The sequence below is a fragment of the Strix uralensis genome, chromosome 4, assembly GCF_047716275.1.
Source record: "Strix uralensis isolate ZFMK-TIS-50842 chromosome 4, bStrUra1, whole genome shotgun sequence".
NCBI lineage: Eukaryota > Metazoa > Chordata > Aves > Strigiformes > Strigidae > Strix > Strix uralensis.
The window spans coordinates 33,874,852-33,890,857 of NC_133975.1; the positions used below are offsets into that span (position 1 = coordinate 33,874,852).

Here is a 16,006-nt window from a genome sequence, read left to right on the forward strand (position 1 = left end):
CCTCTTCCACAGAGCAGCTCCAGCCTGGCAGTCCCCGGGCTGTATCATTGCAGGGGGTTGTTTCTTTACAGGTGCAGGACTCTGCCTTTGCCCTCACTGAATTTTGTAAGGGTCTTGTTGGCCCATTCCTTCAGCCTGTCTGGGTCCTGCTGGATGGCAGTCCTGCACATGAGCACATCAGCTGGTGTTCCCAGAGTGGTGTCATCTGTATACTTAAGTGTTCACTCTTCCAGAGCATTAGTTAAGGTGTTGAGCAGCACTGGTCCCATGGTACATCCTTGCATTGTGCAAAATATATTTAAATAGTGACTTTCACTGTATTGACAAGCCTAAGTTTAATACTTCAAAGTGGGATGGCATGGCTGCTTGGCCTTTCAGTAGGAGTTGCCTTGTGCCTGCTGGTTGAAGACCAGCCTTGTGCAGCCATTTTTATAGGGAAAACAAGAGCAGATGAGAGATCTGTATAGCTAGTGTCTTCTCGCTTGCAATCATAGGTGCTGATAATATTACAGTTTGTAGACTGCTTAATTGGGATGGATAAACATGTGATGGAGTGGTTTGGGGAAAGGGAAGAGCACCATGAGGCTTTAATCACTTGGGAGTTTCTGTTCTCGCTATCTGTTGTTGGGTGGTTATTTTTTTAAAATAATGTGACCAAGAGTGGAATAGAGGTGTAAGAAAAAGATTTATTCTCTTTCATAAATGTGGTGACTGGTACATAATATCTGTGTACTCCACTCCATGCCTGACATACTTGCAGCTTTCTCACTCTCTTACTATCCCCACATCATGTAATCATCACGCTCAGTTTCTTAAAGGAAATGCAACTTTTGTCTGCTTTTGATTTTTATGCCTTGGAGATCTAAGGTATCACTGAGTATTGCTGGCAAAACCAGTTCTGGAGTCTGACACTCCACCTCAAGAACAGGACATATGTAAACAGTAAAGCCTGTACAACCACAGTTAAAGAAATTACTGTTCTTCAGAGGTGGCTTTTCTTGGGTTAAACTTGGGCAGCTTGAGATAGATGGAAGTGCTGCTAGTTCTCAGGAACTGAGCCTGGGAATGGGAGCCAAAAAAACCTTATAAGCAATTGGCATTGTCTGCCTATTCTTGTAATGAATGTACACAGCATAAATGCTTGATAGTGTGTGGCTTCAAGCTTGTATGGTTTGATGATTACTTGTCCTTCTTAGGTTGATAAACAAAAGTTTAAAGTATTCAATTACATCATTTAAACATCATTTTTACTCTTTCCTTTTTTCTCATTTTTCAGTGACAATGACAAATATTGGAGAAAAAGGTAAGATTTTTATTAGCTGTTTATAAGTAGAATTCATATATCATGGTAGTATAGTAGTTTATTAGTAGAATTGAGATACGGATCTAACCTGTTTAAAATAAGTGCATTTTTTTTGTGTTCCTCAGCTCATTTTACCATCCTGCTGTTCCTGAATATTGCTTTAGCCATTCCAAATAGAGATGAGAAAAATTAGAACTTTTTACTCTTCTTACTGGCTTTCTGAAGTGTCAATTTTCCTTATATTCTGGTTTTAAAGATTTTTATTCGTAACAGGGAAAGCTTTTGTAAAACCAGAACTTCTAAAGATGATTGTGCAGAGTGCAACATACTTAAACGGGAGGTGAATTTTTTCTGCAGTTTCTTTTTATCCAGTTTCTTTGAAGAAACAGAGTCCTCCAGATATGTAACCTTTTCAGAAGATAATAAAGCTGCCTGATTAATTGGAGTTCCTACCCCGGGGCTGTAAAATGTTTAGATTGTTTTTCCAGATGCTATTTTAATACCACAGCACAACATGGAAGTGTAAAGTGTGGAGCTGCAGAGCTTTTGGAGGAAGGGGTTGGGGGTTAGAAGACGAACTGTGTGTTTTTTACATTTGTGTAACTCCAGCAGGTTTTATTAAGTCATTGGCTACACCCTCACTTAGAAAAGGTGTTTACCAATTAAGAAACATTTGCTTGAAAAATTTTTTCAGTTTAGTGATCTCTTCCCCCATATGAGTGCATAAGCATATCTGCAAACTTCAGCACCTCAGACTTTGCAATAATTCCAGTTTCTTGCTGCTCCATTGTGTGTGGGGGGGAGACAAGTGTGTTGTTAGTAATTCCTTACAAAGCACATTAGAATTATCAGTAAAATACATTGGGGAACATTAAATGTCCTTTTTTTTTTTTTTAGCTGCCCAACGCCTTGGTGAGCTACAGCCAGTCAGGAGAAATTTACCCTAGCTGTACTTCTGCCCTAAGTGTTGTCAGGAGTGAAAACTGGGCAAAAGGGGCTCACCCCTACTACAGGTTGCTGCAGATTTCCAGGCAACTCTAGCTATCCTAACTGTTTGTAAATGGGTTGCCTTCAAGCAAGGGATACGCCATTTGGGTTTTTTTCAGAAAGAGTGTAAAATAGAAGGATTTCTGCCCAGGGAGCTGCAAGCAGCTCTTCTTTTTCTGTCTGGAGGGAGTTGAGTTTCTTGTGCTGGATTCTGAACACCCCCAGACCCAGTGGAGCAACTGGGTAGCCCAGGGTCTCCACTGCGGTGCGTGGAAACTGGTGAGTAGGTCACCTGGGAGAAGCGACTGGTTGGGACCTGGGCCGGGTTGGAGAACTGAGGTGCAAGAGCAAACAAGAGCTGAAGTCTTGTGCAGACTTTAAAGGGGAAACATGGGATAATGTCTTTAGGCTAAAATTTGGTCTTCCTCCAGTAGTATTTTTTTTAAATGTATGAAAAAGGAATTTTCTTATCAACCACAGTTACCATTATTCTCACAAGAATAAAATACAGATGCAGACTAGTAAATGCATAGAGTACAGAACTGATGTAACTTGCCCTACCTTGCCCTCATTTTATGCCATGAATATACTGTTGTTTAAGAAAATACTGATTTTGTTTGAGTAAATCAGGGTTTTTTTAGAGTTGATTAATAGAAATGTTCTGATAAAAATGTGGGCTGTTTCTACCAGATGCTTGTGCAATAACAAGATGGTCATTTAGTGTATTGTGCTTGACGTGGAGTCCAGTTCTATCACTTACTGATGAGACTTTTTAGTTTATAGACATGGCATATGGCTCTTTTTCCCTGTCATCCCAAAAGCTTTGTACAGTGTTGCTCCTCAGATTTTGTTAGCTTTTGTTTATTATTTTTTAACTACCTAGTGGATAAGAATAAATGTTTACTGTGTTGCTGCCTTTTTGAGTAAACAAACTTCAACACCAGAAACACTTATTCAGTGTTACTTTTGAGGCAAAATTACAAGAACATGCTGGGCTACTGTTCCTTTATTTATACACACCGTCATGCATGTGTTATGGAAAATGCTCTAGCACTGAATAGCATTACATATATAAAAACATGGGCTAACCATATGAGGGCAATATTTCAGATTGTGTAGTGAAAGTAAACAAGTTTTCCTTTATGAAGTTTTTTGACAACCTTATGAATTTATAGAAGTTGTATAAAGACTGTTTGACTGTGTCGCTTCTGTATAACCTTGACCTCTCTATGATATGAGTTCATCCGTACAACAGGAAAATAATATTTTTCACTGTTGCTGTCCTGGTTGTCCTTTATTTCCTGCTTTCTCTGCCCAAGGAAGAAAAATCCAAGAAAATACTTTTCTGTGCATTAGAGCGAGTTAATCAGGGGATACAAGTTTTGGATTTACTATTTGCTGTAGTGAATTGCTTAGTACAGCGAGAGCTTTTAAATGGGAAACACCTATCCGTCCATGGCAGGCTCTTTGGAAAAGTTAGTGTTACCTTCTGTATTCTAGTAAAACAACTCAGCATGGTAAATGTTGACTAGCATCTGTTAAAAAAATCTAAGCATAAATCACAGTCTGTGAAGAATATAAAGCAATGAATGAACATGTGAATTTAAAGAACCCGCAGGTTTTTAAAAACCACCCTACTGTCCTCCCTCTTAAAAATCTAGCAGCACAAATTAACTGGTTATGGTTCCTGCTCAGGTATTGTATGCATATGCACTCAAAGACTCCTCTCACTCTAGTCATTGTTTAGGTAGCTATATTTCCTTTGGGACTGAGGAGGAGTGTGTGTGTTGGTTTTTTTGTTTGGTTTTTTTTTGCACAGCTCCCTACATGGAAAGTCTCCCTACATGGTTTATAAAGCTAAAAAGCAGAGATTCATCAGTTAAACAGGATTTAACAGATGCATAGAGAGTGCCTGATAAATAATTATGGGACTCTTAATAGGCTATTAACCATTCCCCTCAAACTTTTGTAGTACGTGTAGCCTGTATCATGACTTTCCCCACGCAGTCTGTATTTGTCTCATGTAAAGTTGCAGCGCAGTATTTTTGTTGCAAAGTTTTTTGCAGAGGCTCTGTATTTACATCTGTTAGAGTAACTATCTGTGATACATACAGCATCTGTTTGTAAGTACTATAATATCACTGGTCTGTATTAATTCTGTTCCTTTTTGATTTTAGTTGTGTGCCTGGTTGCTTACCACATATTTTTCATGCTGTTCGTCTGGTCATATTGGAAAACAATCTTTACGCTACCAATGAATCCTTCAAAAGAAGTAAGATAAACTTAACTTTTGTTTCTGAAATAGCCTAGTCAAATGCCTGATTTCGTAGTATTTGAATAACTCAGACTCTGATCTCATGTAGTTTTACACTGTGTGGAAAAACACAGATGGTAGTTACAGCTTCTTAATAGGAGTAAGTCAGATTGCAAACAGTGTAATGACCAAGACAAAACACCTTCTCAAAGTTTTAAAGATTTTTTAATAGATTTTTTAAACTAGATAATATCTATGCTATGAAGAAGAAAAAAACCTCTCTGCTTGAAAAATATTATTTGAACTAGCAGCGTAAATCTCTGCATGGAAGTATACTTTTATGTGGTCAAAAAAATTATTTCCCACTGTTTAAGAGTTATATTGCCTGTCAGCATCTGTCTGTTGTCCTCTGAATTAAAGCTTCTGCCCCATCTGTTTTGGTATGAGGAAACTTGGGGGTTGTGACATGAGCACACAACAGGTGAGCTGATGCTGGGAAGCCACGGCTGGCTAAGCAGGAAGGGAGCTAGTATAGGACAGCTCCATGGAAAAGAAGTCTGAGTAAATATATACCCCAAGTCTAAGTCCAGCTAGTACAGAAGTGTTAAAGAAGGATCCAGTTGTCTTGGAGAATATTAAGATACAAAACCATGTCCAGCATGATGTAGCCTCAAGATAATTGCTTTTAGTACAGTATTGGGGTTTTAATTTCACATTCTTTCTAACATTTAAAAAAGAGAAAACTGTCAATAGCCTTGATGAAAATCCTCCCCATGCAGCTTAGTACAACCAGTGCAGCTATTTGGCCTCTTCCATCTTGTCTTTGTACAGAAACCCCACAGTCCTCAGTAGGTGCTATGTCACACAACCTCTGAGGTCAAGAGGAATCACGCTGTGGCTGCTCTGGAGTTTGAAATATCCACAAAGCCAATACTTGTTTCGGCATGGACTCATAACTCTAGCTCCTATAACTACCAAGCCAACACAAAATAAATAGCTTGTGATTTCTACTGTCTGTTGTGTGGAGATTCTCAATAGTTTTTGTTCACTAATAAGATATGTAATTGTGAAAACAAGTAAATAATTCAGAGTGATTGGCATCTTGAATTTCACACTGCAGGTAGAGAGGAGTGAAACAAATTACAAACCTATTTCATTTAATAATTACATAGCAAAATATATGCATATATATGGTGACTGTAGCGATAATTAGAAGGGTTTTTGAAATCACTGGGCTGATGCCAATAAAAGACTTCCAAAACATTTTGACAAGCCCTTAGTAATTACAGTGGGATTCCAAAGCCATCATACAATGCTACTGGAGAACTTCAAATGGGATATTAAAAGTATTGAAGTTGGGTAATAGAAAGCAGCGTGTGGTGTTTCTGTGTTTGAATTTACACAGCGTTGCTGACAGTAAGTGACACCTTTGTTGTTCCATGTCTTTTTCCTAATCTACTAGAGCAGTATTCTTAAAATTTAATCAGGGTATTTTGTAATGTTAAGCTACTGCTTGGCTTCCAGTTTCTAGGATGAAGTCTGTAAATGTAAAATAATGTATTTTCAGTTCGACTGAACTGACGTACCAACTATAGCAAATACTCATTTGAAGTCTGAAAAACAGATGAAGCTTTTGTATTTTGCTTTCATTAATACTGCAGCTGGTGCAAACCACACAGCCTGTATTTTTCTTTTTAAGATTATTTCATTTTATGTGTATAAAAAGCACTAAAGTTCCAGCTGCAGTTTCTCTTTAAGATATTTTGAGGAACTTCACTTTAGTGTGTGCCATTCTGTACCTGCGTATATTGGCTATATACAAGTGTTGGATGAAGGTGGGAGAGAAGATGGTTTCCAGGCAGGAAGGTTTTGTAGACTTAGGGCTAGTCTGAGAACCAATAGAAAATGATGGAGCAATAGCTCTGTGTACATCAAACAGGAAGCATTAAAAAAAAAAAAGGTATTCCAAAACAGGTTTCTGCAGTGAGCGATCCTATGTATCCTGATAGAAATCAGTTTGGGTGTTGGCAAGAATGTATTCTTGCTAGGGAAGAAAATGAAAGGTGACCCGAGAAACTCATGCTGAACAGTGAACCTCCAGCTTCTGGTGGAAAACTGTGAGCTTTGTCTGGAAGGTAGAGTGGTGCCTTCTCTACGGAGGTGAGAATAGGCTCCTAACTGTATGTTTCTGTCTTGCTTTCTTAGTTTTGCATGCATCACTTTCATTTAGGAAAAAATTTAGTATTATTGTAATGACTAGCCTTTCTCTAGACGTAAATGCTGTGCAGAGGGCTTCTGTTTCTAGCAGAGGTTAGAGACAGCCACTTTTTCTGCCAAATACAGACTTTTCAGAGGTGATTTTGTATCCTGTTTCTCAAATAGAGATACCAAAGACTTCAGCATCTGCCCATTTCAAGGAGCTACAGTGACAAAGCTGACTATGTTGCTGTGTTGCAGAGGACTTTAGAGTATAAGAAATTTGGACTACGTCATATATACCATGCGTCTCAGTAATTTTTTACCCTCTTAGCTCTCAACTAGAGCAATGTTTGTTATTGCCATTTTGGGCAGTGACAGAAGTTGCCTTTATGCAGCAAGATGTTACGAAGTGGTTATTCTGTCATACAGGTCACCCGTCTCTTCCTTCTCTCAGTCAATCTCTGAAGTAAAAACACATCCTAACACCTACATGAAGAGAACAGCAGCTCTGCAACGGCAAAGAACAAAAGGGAAAATGCCAGACACCAGTAGAGAAATAAAGCTATCTTTTCTGCTATTACTAGTAGCATATTTTCTTGCAGTTAAAAACTGACATCCCTAGCTTATATTCACTAGCTAATATTTAGTATTACAGAAGTAAATTAATTGACCTTTCAAGGGAATGGTAAGTTCTTGATCCTTCTCTTGAAGTGTGTCGCTTATTACTTCTGGAAGCATTCAGCATTGCATCAATACCAAATCAGAAGTAATATAAATTTTGTCTTCAGTTGCCATGAAATAAATTAGTCGTCTTAGGAACAGTGAGTTATTTGATGTAATACCTTGTATGTGCTGCTCATCCATCTTTATATAATGAATATTTATTTCTCTTTACATCTCCACAGGTATTTAACTTGAAATTTGCTAACATATCTTTGATTTTAAAAATTATTCCAGTTTCATCTATCATATTCAGACAAAGAATCCCTAGAGAGGGAGCCTAGAGGTGAATCCCAGCAAGAAGTCTTAAGACGGGCAGCCAAGGATCTTCCTATCTATACACGGACAATGTCTGGAGGTAAATAGGTGTTCAGGAGACCACTGAAGGCAGGTGTCTTGATGTACTACCTAAACTAATTAAAAAAAAGTTTCAAGGGTTTGGTTTGTAGGGAAGAACTGGTTTTCATGCTTCATAAAATAACAAAGTGACCCAAGAACTTTAATGTAGCTTTATGGAGTTACATCTATTCAATGGAAAGATTGTTGGAAAGTAGATTGCTGCATATTATTTAGGATTTTAAAGTGGATTGACAATGCCTTGCTAAATGTTTGCAAACTGACGTTAACAAATAGCATGTAATACTAACAAACTGAAGAAGAGGCTGTAGCAGTCTTTAACTGGGTAGATTTCTTCTTTCATGGGTTTTAAAAAAAAATCACTATCTGCATGTCAGGTATAGCTAGATAAATCACCATAAGAAACTTACTGGTTTACTTTCTGGTTGTTCAGTTGCAAGAACAAAAGTTCTTCCACACTAAGAGTTAATCTTAACCCACTGATATTGTAAGTTTGTGAAAGATGGCTATCTAAGCAAGTCTAAGAGATAATCTCATATAGTAAATTAAAGCTGTTAGAATAATAGCTTCAAATAGCTATATTGTTGAACAGTCTTTAAAGGTTTTTCTGTCTAGTGAGGGTTTTGTGGGTTTTATTGGTTTGTTGGTTGTTTTGCAGAGCTGAGGGGTTTGGAAGAAAAAACGCTGATTAACATGATTAGCAGAGATTGCAAAAACTGAGCTTTTGGGGTTCACTCTGCTAGATTCAGCATTGCAAGTACTTAAAGGATGCTTCAGTATTTGCAACTGCTTCTGATCATGCTGAAATGCTTTCCTGTGGGTTCTGCTGGGCTGAGCTGCTAGTATTTACTTTTGCGCGGACTTCAGGAATCAAAATGTGTAACTACATTGAGATCTAACCTTGGAACTTTTTTCTTTAGCAATCAGATACTGTGACAGATGCCATCTTGTAAAACCAGATCGTTGCCATCACTGTTCTGTATGCGACAAGTAAGAAACTATTTTGAATAAGTGGTTTTCTGAATTAATGGATTTTTTTCTTGACACAGAAGCTTTTTTTTATGTGTAGATTTTTCAGGTTTAATGTTTTGGCAGATAAGATTTTTTTTTTTTCCTTAGATTTCTTCAGATGTAGTTTTTATTTACTTATTTCTAAGGAAGTCTGTAACTTACTCTAATTCATTTGATGGCTTTCTTGACGCCAACATGGATTACATGGTCTTACACGTTCTTTACATAATGGTTAAAAATTATGAATATTAATAAAGAACTTTCCTTAACAATATAACCAAAAATACCTGATAAACAAAAATTTGCTTCTTTTGTTAGAATCTGAATAAAGATCACTACCCATCTCAATCTAATCATGATGTCACTTACATCTTATCCGAGGTAATAAACTTAATATCCTATTTTTCATTGGATAACTTGCAGGTTATTTTTGTTTAAGGAAAGAAACAACCAAGCATCCCCCGTTTCTAACTGAAGCTGTAAAATAAAGTTTTTGTCTAACACAAAAGGAAGTTCACCTCCATATTCCCCAGAAGTCTAATTACTTTGTAATTTAATCTTTCTTTCGGCCGTTCTTTCTCTCTGATCTTTCTCCAGTTAGCTTGGATGTCCCTGTGTTTCTCCACTCTTGCCCCCAGTGATTTAAATTTCTAACATTAAGAGAAGGGGCTTCTTCAGAGGTTCATTTATTCTTAGCTTTAAGGCTGTTCCAAATACTCTTCAGCTGATAATGCATCGAACCTTCCGGCAGAGAAGACTTCTTATTTTGTGCAGCAAAACAGCAGAGGCACTGAAAGAGTAACTGAGTTGAGGCAGAGGATCTTGGTTGTGTTGTATGGGATAGTTGTTGCAATGTAAGATAGGAACATTCTCATGTCTGAGCAGGGTGGAGAAAAAGGGTGGCCTGTGTTATCCTACGAAATACGAGAGAAATTTACAGAATGCCATTAGTTAATATATTTTGCAGAATACCTCAATTTTGTCCTTGTCAAAATTCACCTGCTTCAATTATATCTGATTTTCTTGTGCATGTTTTATTAATGGAGAGTGATTAATTGCAAAAATGTTTGGGATTTTTCATACAAGGTAAGTTCTTAAAAACCTCGTGTGCATCTGTATATATTTCTATAAATGCAAATCATGTACTTGGAAATAGATTTAGTTGTATCACTAAGTATATAATAATTGAATTAACCCAGTTTCTAAAGCTCTGTCAGAGAATAAAAAATAGTTGAAAAACTTACTCAGAATGAGACCAAATCCTAAAGTTGGAGTTATAGATTGCATTTTCTGAAATCACTAAGCTCTTGACAGAGCAAGTGTTTTGTGTTTGGGTTACCTACAGTTTACTTCTGGGTAAACTGTATTACCTGAAGTCGAATAGCCATATTTGTTAAATAGATTACATAACCAGTAGTACATATGGCTAATTCTTAATCTGTATGTGAATAATTTAAATCTGACATGTAACTGTGCTGCTGACTTTGTTTTTTCTTTTGCCTTTTGCGGTTATTGGAATTCTGCTGGGTTTTTTTAAGATGCATTTTGAAAATGGATCATCATTGCCCTTGGTAAGTGTACTATTTGCTTTCTTTTCTTATTTTCTGATTTGGTAGAATAAATTCTTGAGGGGCCTGTTATGAAGGTGATGCTTCACTATTCCTAGAGTTAGATGTTTATGTGAAGTTACTAGTCTTGCAGGACCATTGAAGTTATTTACTGTATGTCCTCTTTTCCTAGTTGTGGGATGTGGAAAGACGTTCATATATCATTTTTCTTAGACCTTTGAGTTAGGTAACTCCATGTTTTTACAGTTAGGATGAGGTAGACTTCTGGTCAGTAAAAAAACTTCTAAGATTTGCATCTTTTCTTCATGAACTTTGAGTATTACTGGGCCTTAGTTGCATTGAATGATGAAATACTACCTTAGGTTAAAACTCAAAGGGAAGGACTGTGCCTTGTTCCCCTTACTGAAGAACCCAGGACAGCTTGAGTGGGCTTGCTGGAAACAGCAAGTTAGCTCTTCTAATTTTATGGGTTGTTTTCTTTCATTTTTTCTCACCTCTCCCTCCCACTCTCCCTCCTTTTGCTGCCGTGACAGCCTGCACAGTGGTTTTGTTTTCCTGTCTTTTCTCAGCAGCCCTTGGAACCAGTGGGTAGACAGGATGTGCAATTAATTTTATGTCAGTTTGGCAATTATCTCACAGAAATAATTAAAGGTAATTGTTTAGTAAGGTCCAAGTTAAGAGGATTGAGTGGTAGATGGCGGTTCTTCACCACATGAAACCAATCAGAAAAGAAGAATCTCCTGCGTGGGACAGACTGATTGGTAGATGGTTCTAAGCAGCTGCTTTGACCTTCTTAAATCAAATTCTTGGGCAGAGGAGACTCTGTCCTAGGGGAGAAAGGGGTGCTGGGCTCCTCCTGTTTGTCTTGGTCCTGACTACAGCCTCTGACGTATACAAAATGATTTAAGAATCTCTTCTTATTTTGCAGCTGCATGATAGATATAATTGAAAGAAATATTTAATGATACAGGGTAGAGTTATTTCCTACATACTTTTTTGCTGTATAGATATCAGCATATGAAACTTGATGATGCTTAGTGTTAGTAGTGTGCTTCTTAATAAAAAATAAAACCACAAAACACAGATAAAACCATTGAATGTGGAACAAATTTCTTATTAAAAAAAAAAAAGGCTGTTTCCTTTTGTTTCCTTTTTTCAGCCTTCTTACAGCTGTCTTGTAGAAAGCTGTAAGAAAAACAGCTGTCAGGCTATTCCTGACAAAGTATCAGTGAAAAGTCTCAATATTACTCTTATTACTCAGTATTATACACACTTTTCATAAGCTTTATGGTCTATTTGGGATTTTTTGAATTGTCCTGCCTTAAGATAGTACATGAAAATGTCCTTTATGTAAACTTCAATTTCAGAATAAAAATCCATTGCATCAAATTACAAATCAAACTGAGCACTTGTGTAAAGTGCCAGTGAAGTGGTATTTCTACTAGGGCATAGACTTCTAGAAAAATAAATTCCGTTTTTCTCTCAGTAGCATTTGCTTGTTTTACCTGTTTGCAGACTCTTTGTATCCAACATAAATACGCCCAGTTTGAGAGAGTATTTGCTCATTGTTTTTAATCTAATAAGCAATAGGTGCAAAAAGAAAAAATAGAAATGGAGAAGGTACTTGAAAGACATGTAACACTTCTTGATGGAGAATTGATCCAAGTAACAGAAATGAACTAGAAAAAGAGGTATTGTCTTGCTTTATTTTTCCTGATCTAAGAGGATGTCCACAGTTCCTTTCTCACCCTGAAAAAAATAACTATGTGGAAGTAACAAGAGAATTTTGAAATACTGCACAGATGCTGATCAAACTTTATAGTTTCCTTTAAAGAGCCGTGTTCAAGGGTTCTTTGGGAAATGTCATACGGGTATTTTGCCAACAAAAGTAAGGGTGAAAATCAGTATAATGGGTGGGGTTTAGCCCCCCTGAAAATATCATTAGGTGCTGCTTTGCTTTTTTGTGTTGGGATTTTTTGGCAGGAGTAAGTTCGGTGGGAAAGAAGGGAGAAGGAACCCATGTGATACTTAGGGAGAACAGGGAAACAGTAATGGGAATTACTACTATTTTAATATTTGGCTAGGAGAAGGATTTCTGTAGGGAGAACAGGTAAAAATAACCTAGGGAAAGTAAGATGAAGCATTTGGAAGGCAGAGGCAGTAAGATGGTAGTCATGTCCTAGCCTCAGGTCAGCTGTCTTCTGCTTCTTGGGAGGCTTTATTTTGGCTATCACTCCTGCGCTAATCGAAGTACTGCGATAAATGGAAATATTTAATGCTAATTGCCCTCTAACTACTCTAAAAGGTTTAAGTGAAGCAGAAATAAAAGCAAATTGATGCAGAAATAAAAGCATTAGTGATTTCTATGCTAGTGCTGCTGCTACTCATACTATATATAGATGGAACTGCAGGCAGGAATGTGATGGCTCGAGGCATCACCAAAAATATAATTTGTGTATAGCAACTCTAATACTAACAAGGTGCATTAGGAACACCTTACGAATCATTTGAAAGATCTCTCCTTTATCTTTGGAGAATCTCATTTAGCATCTTTGTAATTCTGTGATGCTTTTTGTTAACTGAGTTGTATCACCTTCGGTGCCTTTTAAGTTATTTCTTTGCCTGGCATCTTCAGTAAACTAACTCTTGAGACAGAAGGGATAGGTCTTCTTTTTGTGCTTCAGAATTGTTTTAAATGTTACCTGTAATCCAAATTGTTAACCTGGACTGTTCTTCTGTATGAATGTTTCACTGCAATAGCACACCATTATTTATCCAGTTGTTGGCACATTCATCAGTTCTACTCTTCCTCAAAAATGTTAAGACTTCAAATCTAACCACCATTCTTGGCTTTTATGATTTGATACTGCATGTTCAAATAGTAGAATTACAAAACCTTGGTGTTTACTTTGTCTTCAATCTTCTGATGAACTTACTCTCTTGCAGTAAAAACTCCGCAATCCGGGGCTTTATCAAAATTGAAGGGAGTAGAATAATTTATGAAAGTTTATTTTAATGTGTGTACCATATGCAGTAGTGCAAAAGAACAGCAAGAAAGAAATCTATCTTTGGGGAATAACATTTCATATGATATTTCTTTTCTCACACTAAACAGTGTCATAAAGTAAAAACTGTCCTAAAATAAATACCAGGAAAGGAAAATAGGGTTATTATAAAAACCTTAAATTTGAATTGCTTGCAGTTTATCCTGGAATTGCTTAATTTGACATATTTAATGAAAAACACTTCACTGTGGAGAATTGTAAATTTACTTTCCAGTAAAAATCATAATTAGCTTAGAAACATACCTTCTGGGTTTTTTAATTAGAACAATCTGTTGTGAGCCCTTCTTAACTGTAGTTAATATAGATTCTTAGCTATTGCTGCATGTTTAAATGGCGATGCTAAATTTAATGTTTAGCCAAGGTGGCATGTTTTGCAAAAACAAAACCACTACAAAACAGGCAACCCCCCTACCCACCCTGAGGATGGATAACAGTAGTGTACAGTGGAAGTTTATTTGGTATTTGAAGATTTTACCCTATTCTGATTACCATATATCCTGCCATTACCATCACTGTCTCCCTAAAGAAGAGAATAGTTGAATAACTTGTTCTGTACTTGTAGAAGCGGAAGTTGAGACAAGCCATGCATTCTTATTTTTTGAGAATTATTTTTCAATGTACAAGTGCTTTCATGGATGTAGTCATCTCTTTAATTAGCTGATCTTTCTGACAGCGATATCAATTAGTTAAAGAAGGTATATGGAATTATTTTTTTCTTAACTTGTATACAGAGTTATGTCAAAGTTAGCGGTGCGGTGATAACTTTCAGAGCTGCTTAATGTAACCAAATAAAAGAAAGAGGAAGCTGTTTACTAATAAACTGTCCATGGGCAACTCTCCAATATTTTTCATTTGGTGAATATAATATCATTACATGTTTAATAGAGCTCTGAAATTAATAATACTTAATATATTGCCTCTAATGGGAAGCTGCTGTGATACTAAATATACCCTCATCATGTCTCTCTGATGATAGTGTATACTAGTTGCTCACATATAAATTCTTTAAAAATGGGAAACAGATGAACTTGAAGCCCATAATTAGAAATGATAAAATGAGGTTTATTTTAATACTTGGATGTATATTTACATGTTCCTGATCTCTCTTATTTGCTGTCATGTTGTCACTGATATGGAACATTTTATGTTTATTCAGTGGTAGTATTTCTTTCATTATTTTACACAAATGTAAATATTTTTAGGAATCTCCTATGAATACTCTTAAGTTTGAGACTCTTAGTAAGAAGTTTTAGTATGTAGGATGGTTAATGAAGGAGGATGTGGATTAAACGAGACTGCTTTTATTGTCACAAAATTCAGTCGAGATTCAAACTCTTGGCTTGTAACTGTCCCAGTTATTATGTGCAGTATGCCTAATGGTAAAGCATGGATACTTAAACTTACCTACAAACTGTAAAAGTAACTTGCACTGTAGTCACATTTACATCAGATGTGCTGGGACCAGATTTCATACCATAAATGAAAATTCAGTTTCAGTTAGCTGTTGACAGTGGTAGTACCTGGTAAAGTTCTTTGGGTTTTTTGTGGTGGAGGGTGGTGTTTTGATTTTGGTTAGAATTACTACACTAATTTGGGAGTTGAAACTAAATACGTTTCAGTAGCTTGAGGCACCAGAGATAGGAAGCAAAATTTGGTTTACATGCTGATATTAACTTTTTTGGAGTGAGTAAGTTTAATTTTAAACTGGATGAAAGCGAAGGAAATAACTTTCATTACATTCCATTTTTACTTTTACCTTTTTTTGTTATCAGGGTGAACAACTGTGTAGGATTCTCCAATTACAAATTTTTTCTTCTCTTCTTGGCTTACTCGCTACTGTATTGCCTTTTCATTGCTGCAACGGATTTACAGTACTTCATCAAGTTTTGGACAGTACGTACCCTAACCTACATACTGTCTTTAAGCATGTGGAGGTACCACTGTGCAAGAAGTCGTAAGATTCTGAGGCATTACATTGTAATCTAGTATCTCCTAATATGACGTACAAAAGTTTATCTAATAATCATAGCCCTCTATTTTTTTCTGTTTATCATAGTTTATGAAATTTCACTTATTTCTTCATTATTTTGAAGCTGTGTAGAACAAGTATACAATTATTTAGAAAACATTTTACAAGGGCATTTATATTATAGATAGGTTTTGTTAACTTCCGTTAATGCTATGCTATGAAAAATCTTCAGAGACATTTTCTAGTATTTTAATTGTGATTATCTGGGTTCACAACTTAGGATATTACATTCTTAGATTTGCAATTTTTATGCTATAAGTATTCAGAAAAGGCCACTTAACACAATTTTTGTAAAGATAAATTATTATTCACTAAAAGACACTTCAAAGTTCAGAACCAGATTTCAGATCCTTGTTGTCAGTATTCTCAAGAAAAGGCCCATTTCTTTAACTTCGATGCTGTCAGCAACCTAATTGCATGGCTGGCTGTACATAGAAGGTGTATAATTCATTTATTCAGACTCTTGTGTGGTATGTTTGTGTCTGCACTGAATTTGATTTGGCTGAATAGGGG

The 16,006-nt window shown here is 36.5% G+C and overlaps 1 protein-coding gene across 1 annotated transcript in view; it reads left to right on the forward strand.

Annotated features, from left to right (window-relative positions):
• Window positions 1–16,006, forward strand: part of ZDHHC2 (zDHHC palmitoyltransferase 2) — a 38,287-nt gene that overhangs the window by 10,544 nt on the left and 11,737 nt on the right. The window contains exons 2-7 of the mRNA XM_074866289.1: window positions 1,277–1,303; window positions 4,468–4,562; window positions 7,701–7,821; window positions 8,741–8,810; window positions 10,370–10,402; window positions 15,237–15,357. Of these exons, the coding sequence (XP_074722390.1) occupies window positions 1,277–1,303; window positions 4,468–4,562; window positions 7,701–7,821; window positions 8,741–8,810; window positions 10,370–10,402; window positions 15,237–15,357 (467 nt within the window). The remainder of the gene's footprint in view (window positions 1–1,276; window positions 1,304–4,467; window positions 4,563–7,700; window positions 7,822–8,740; window positions 8,811–10,369; window positions 10,403–15,236; window positions 15,358–16,006) is intronic.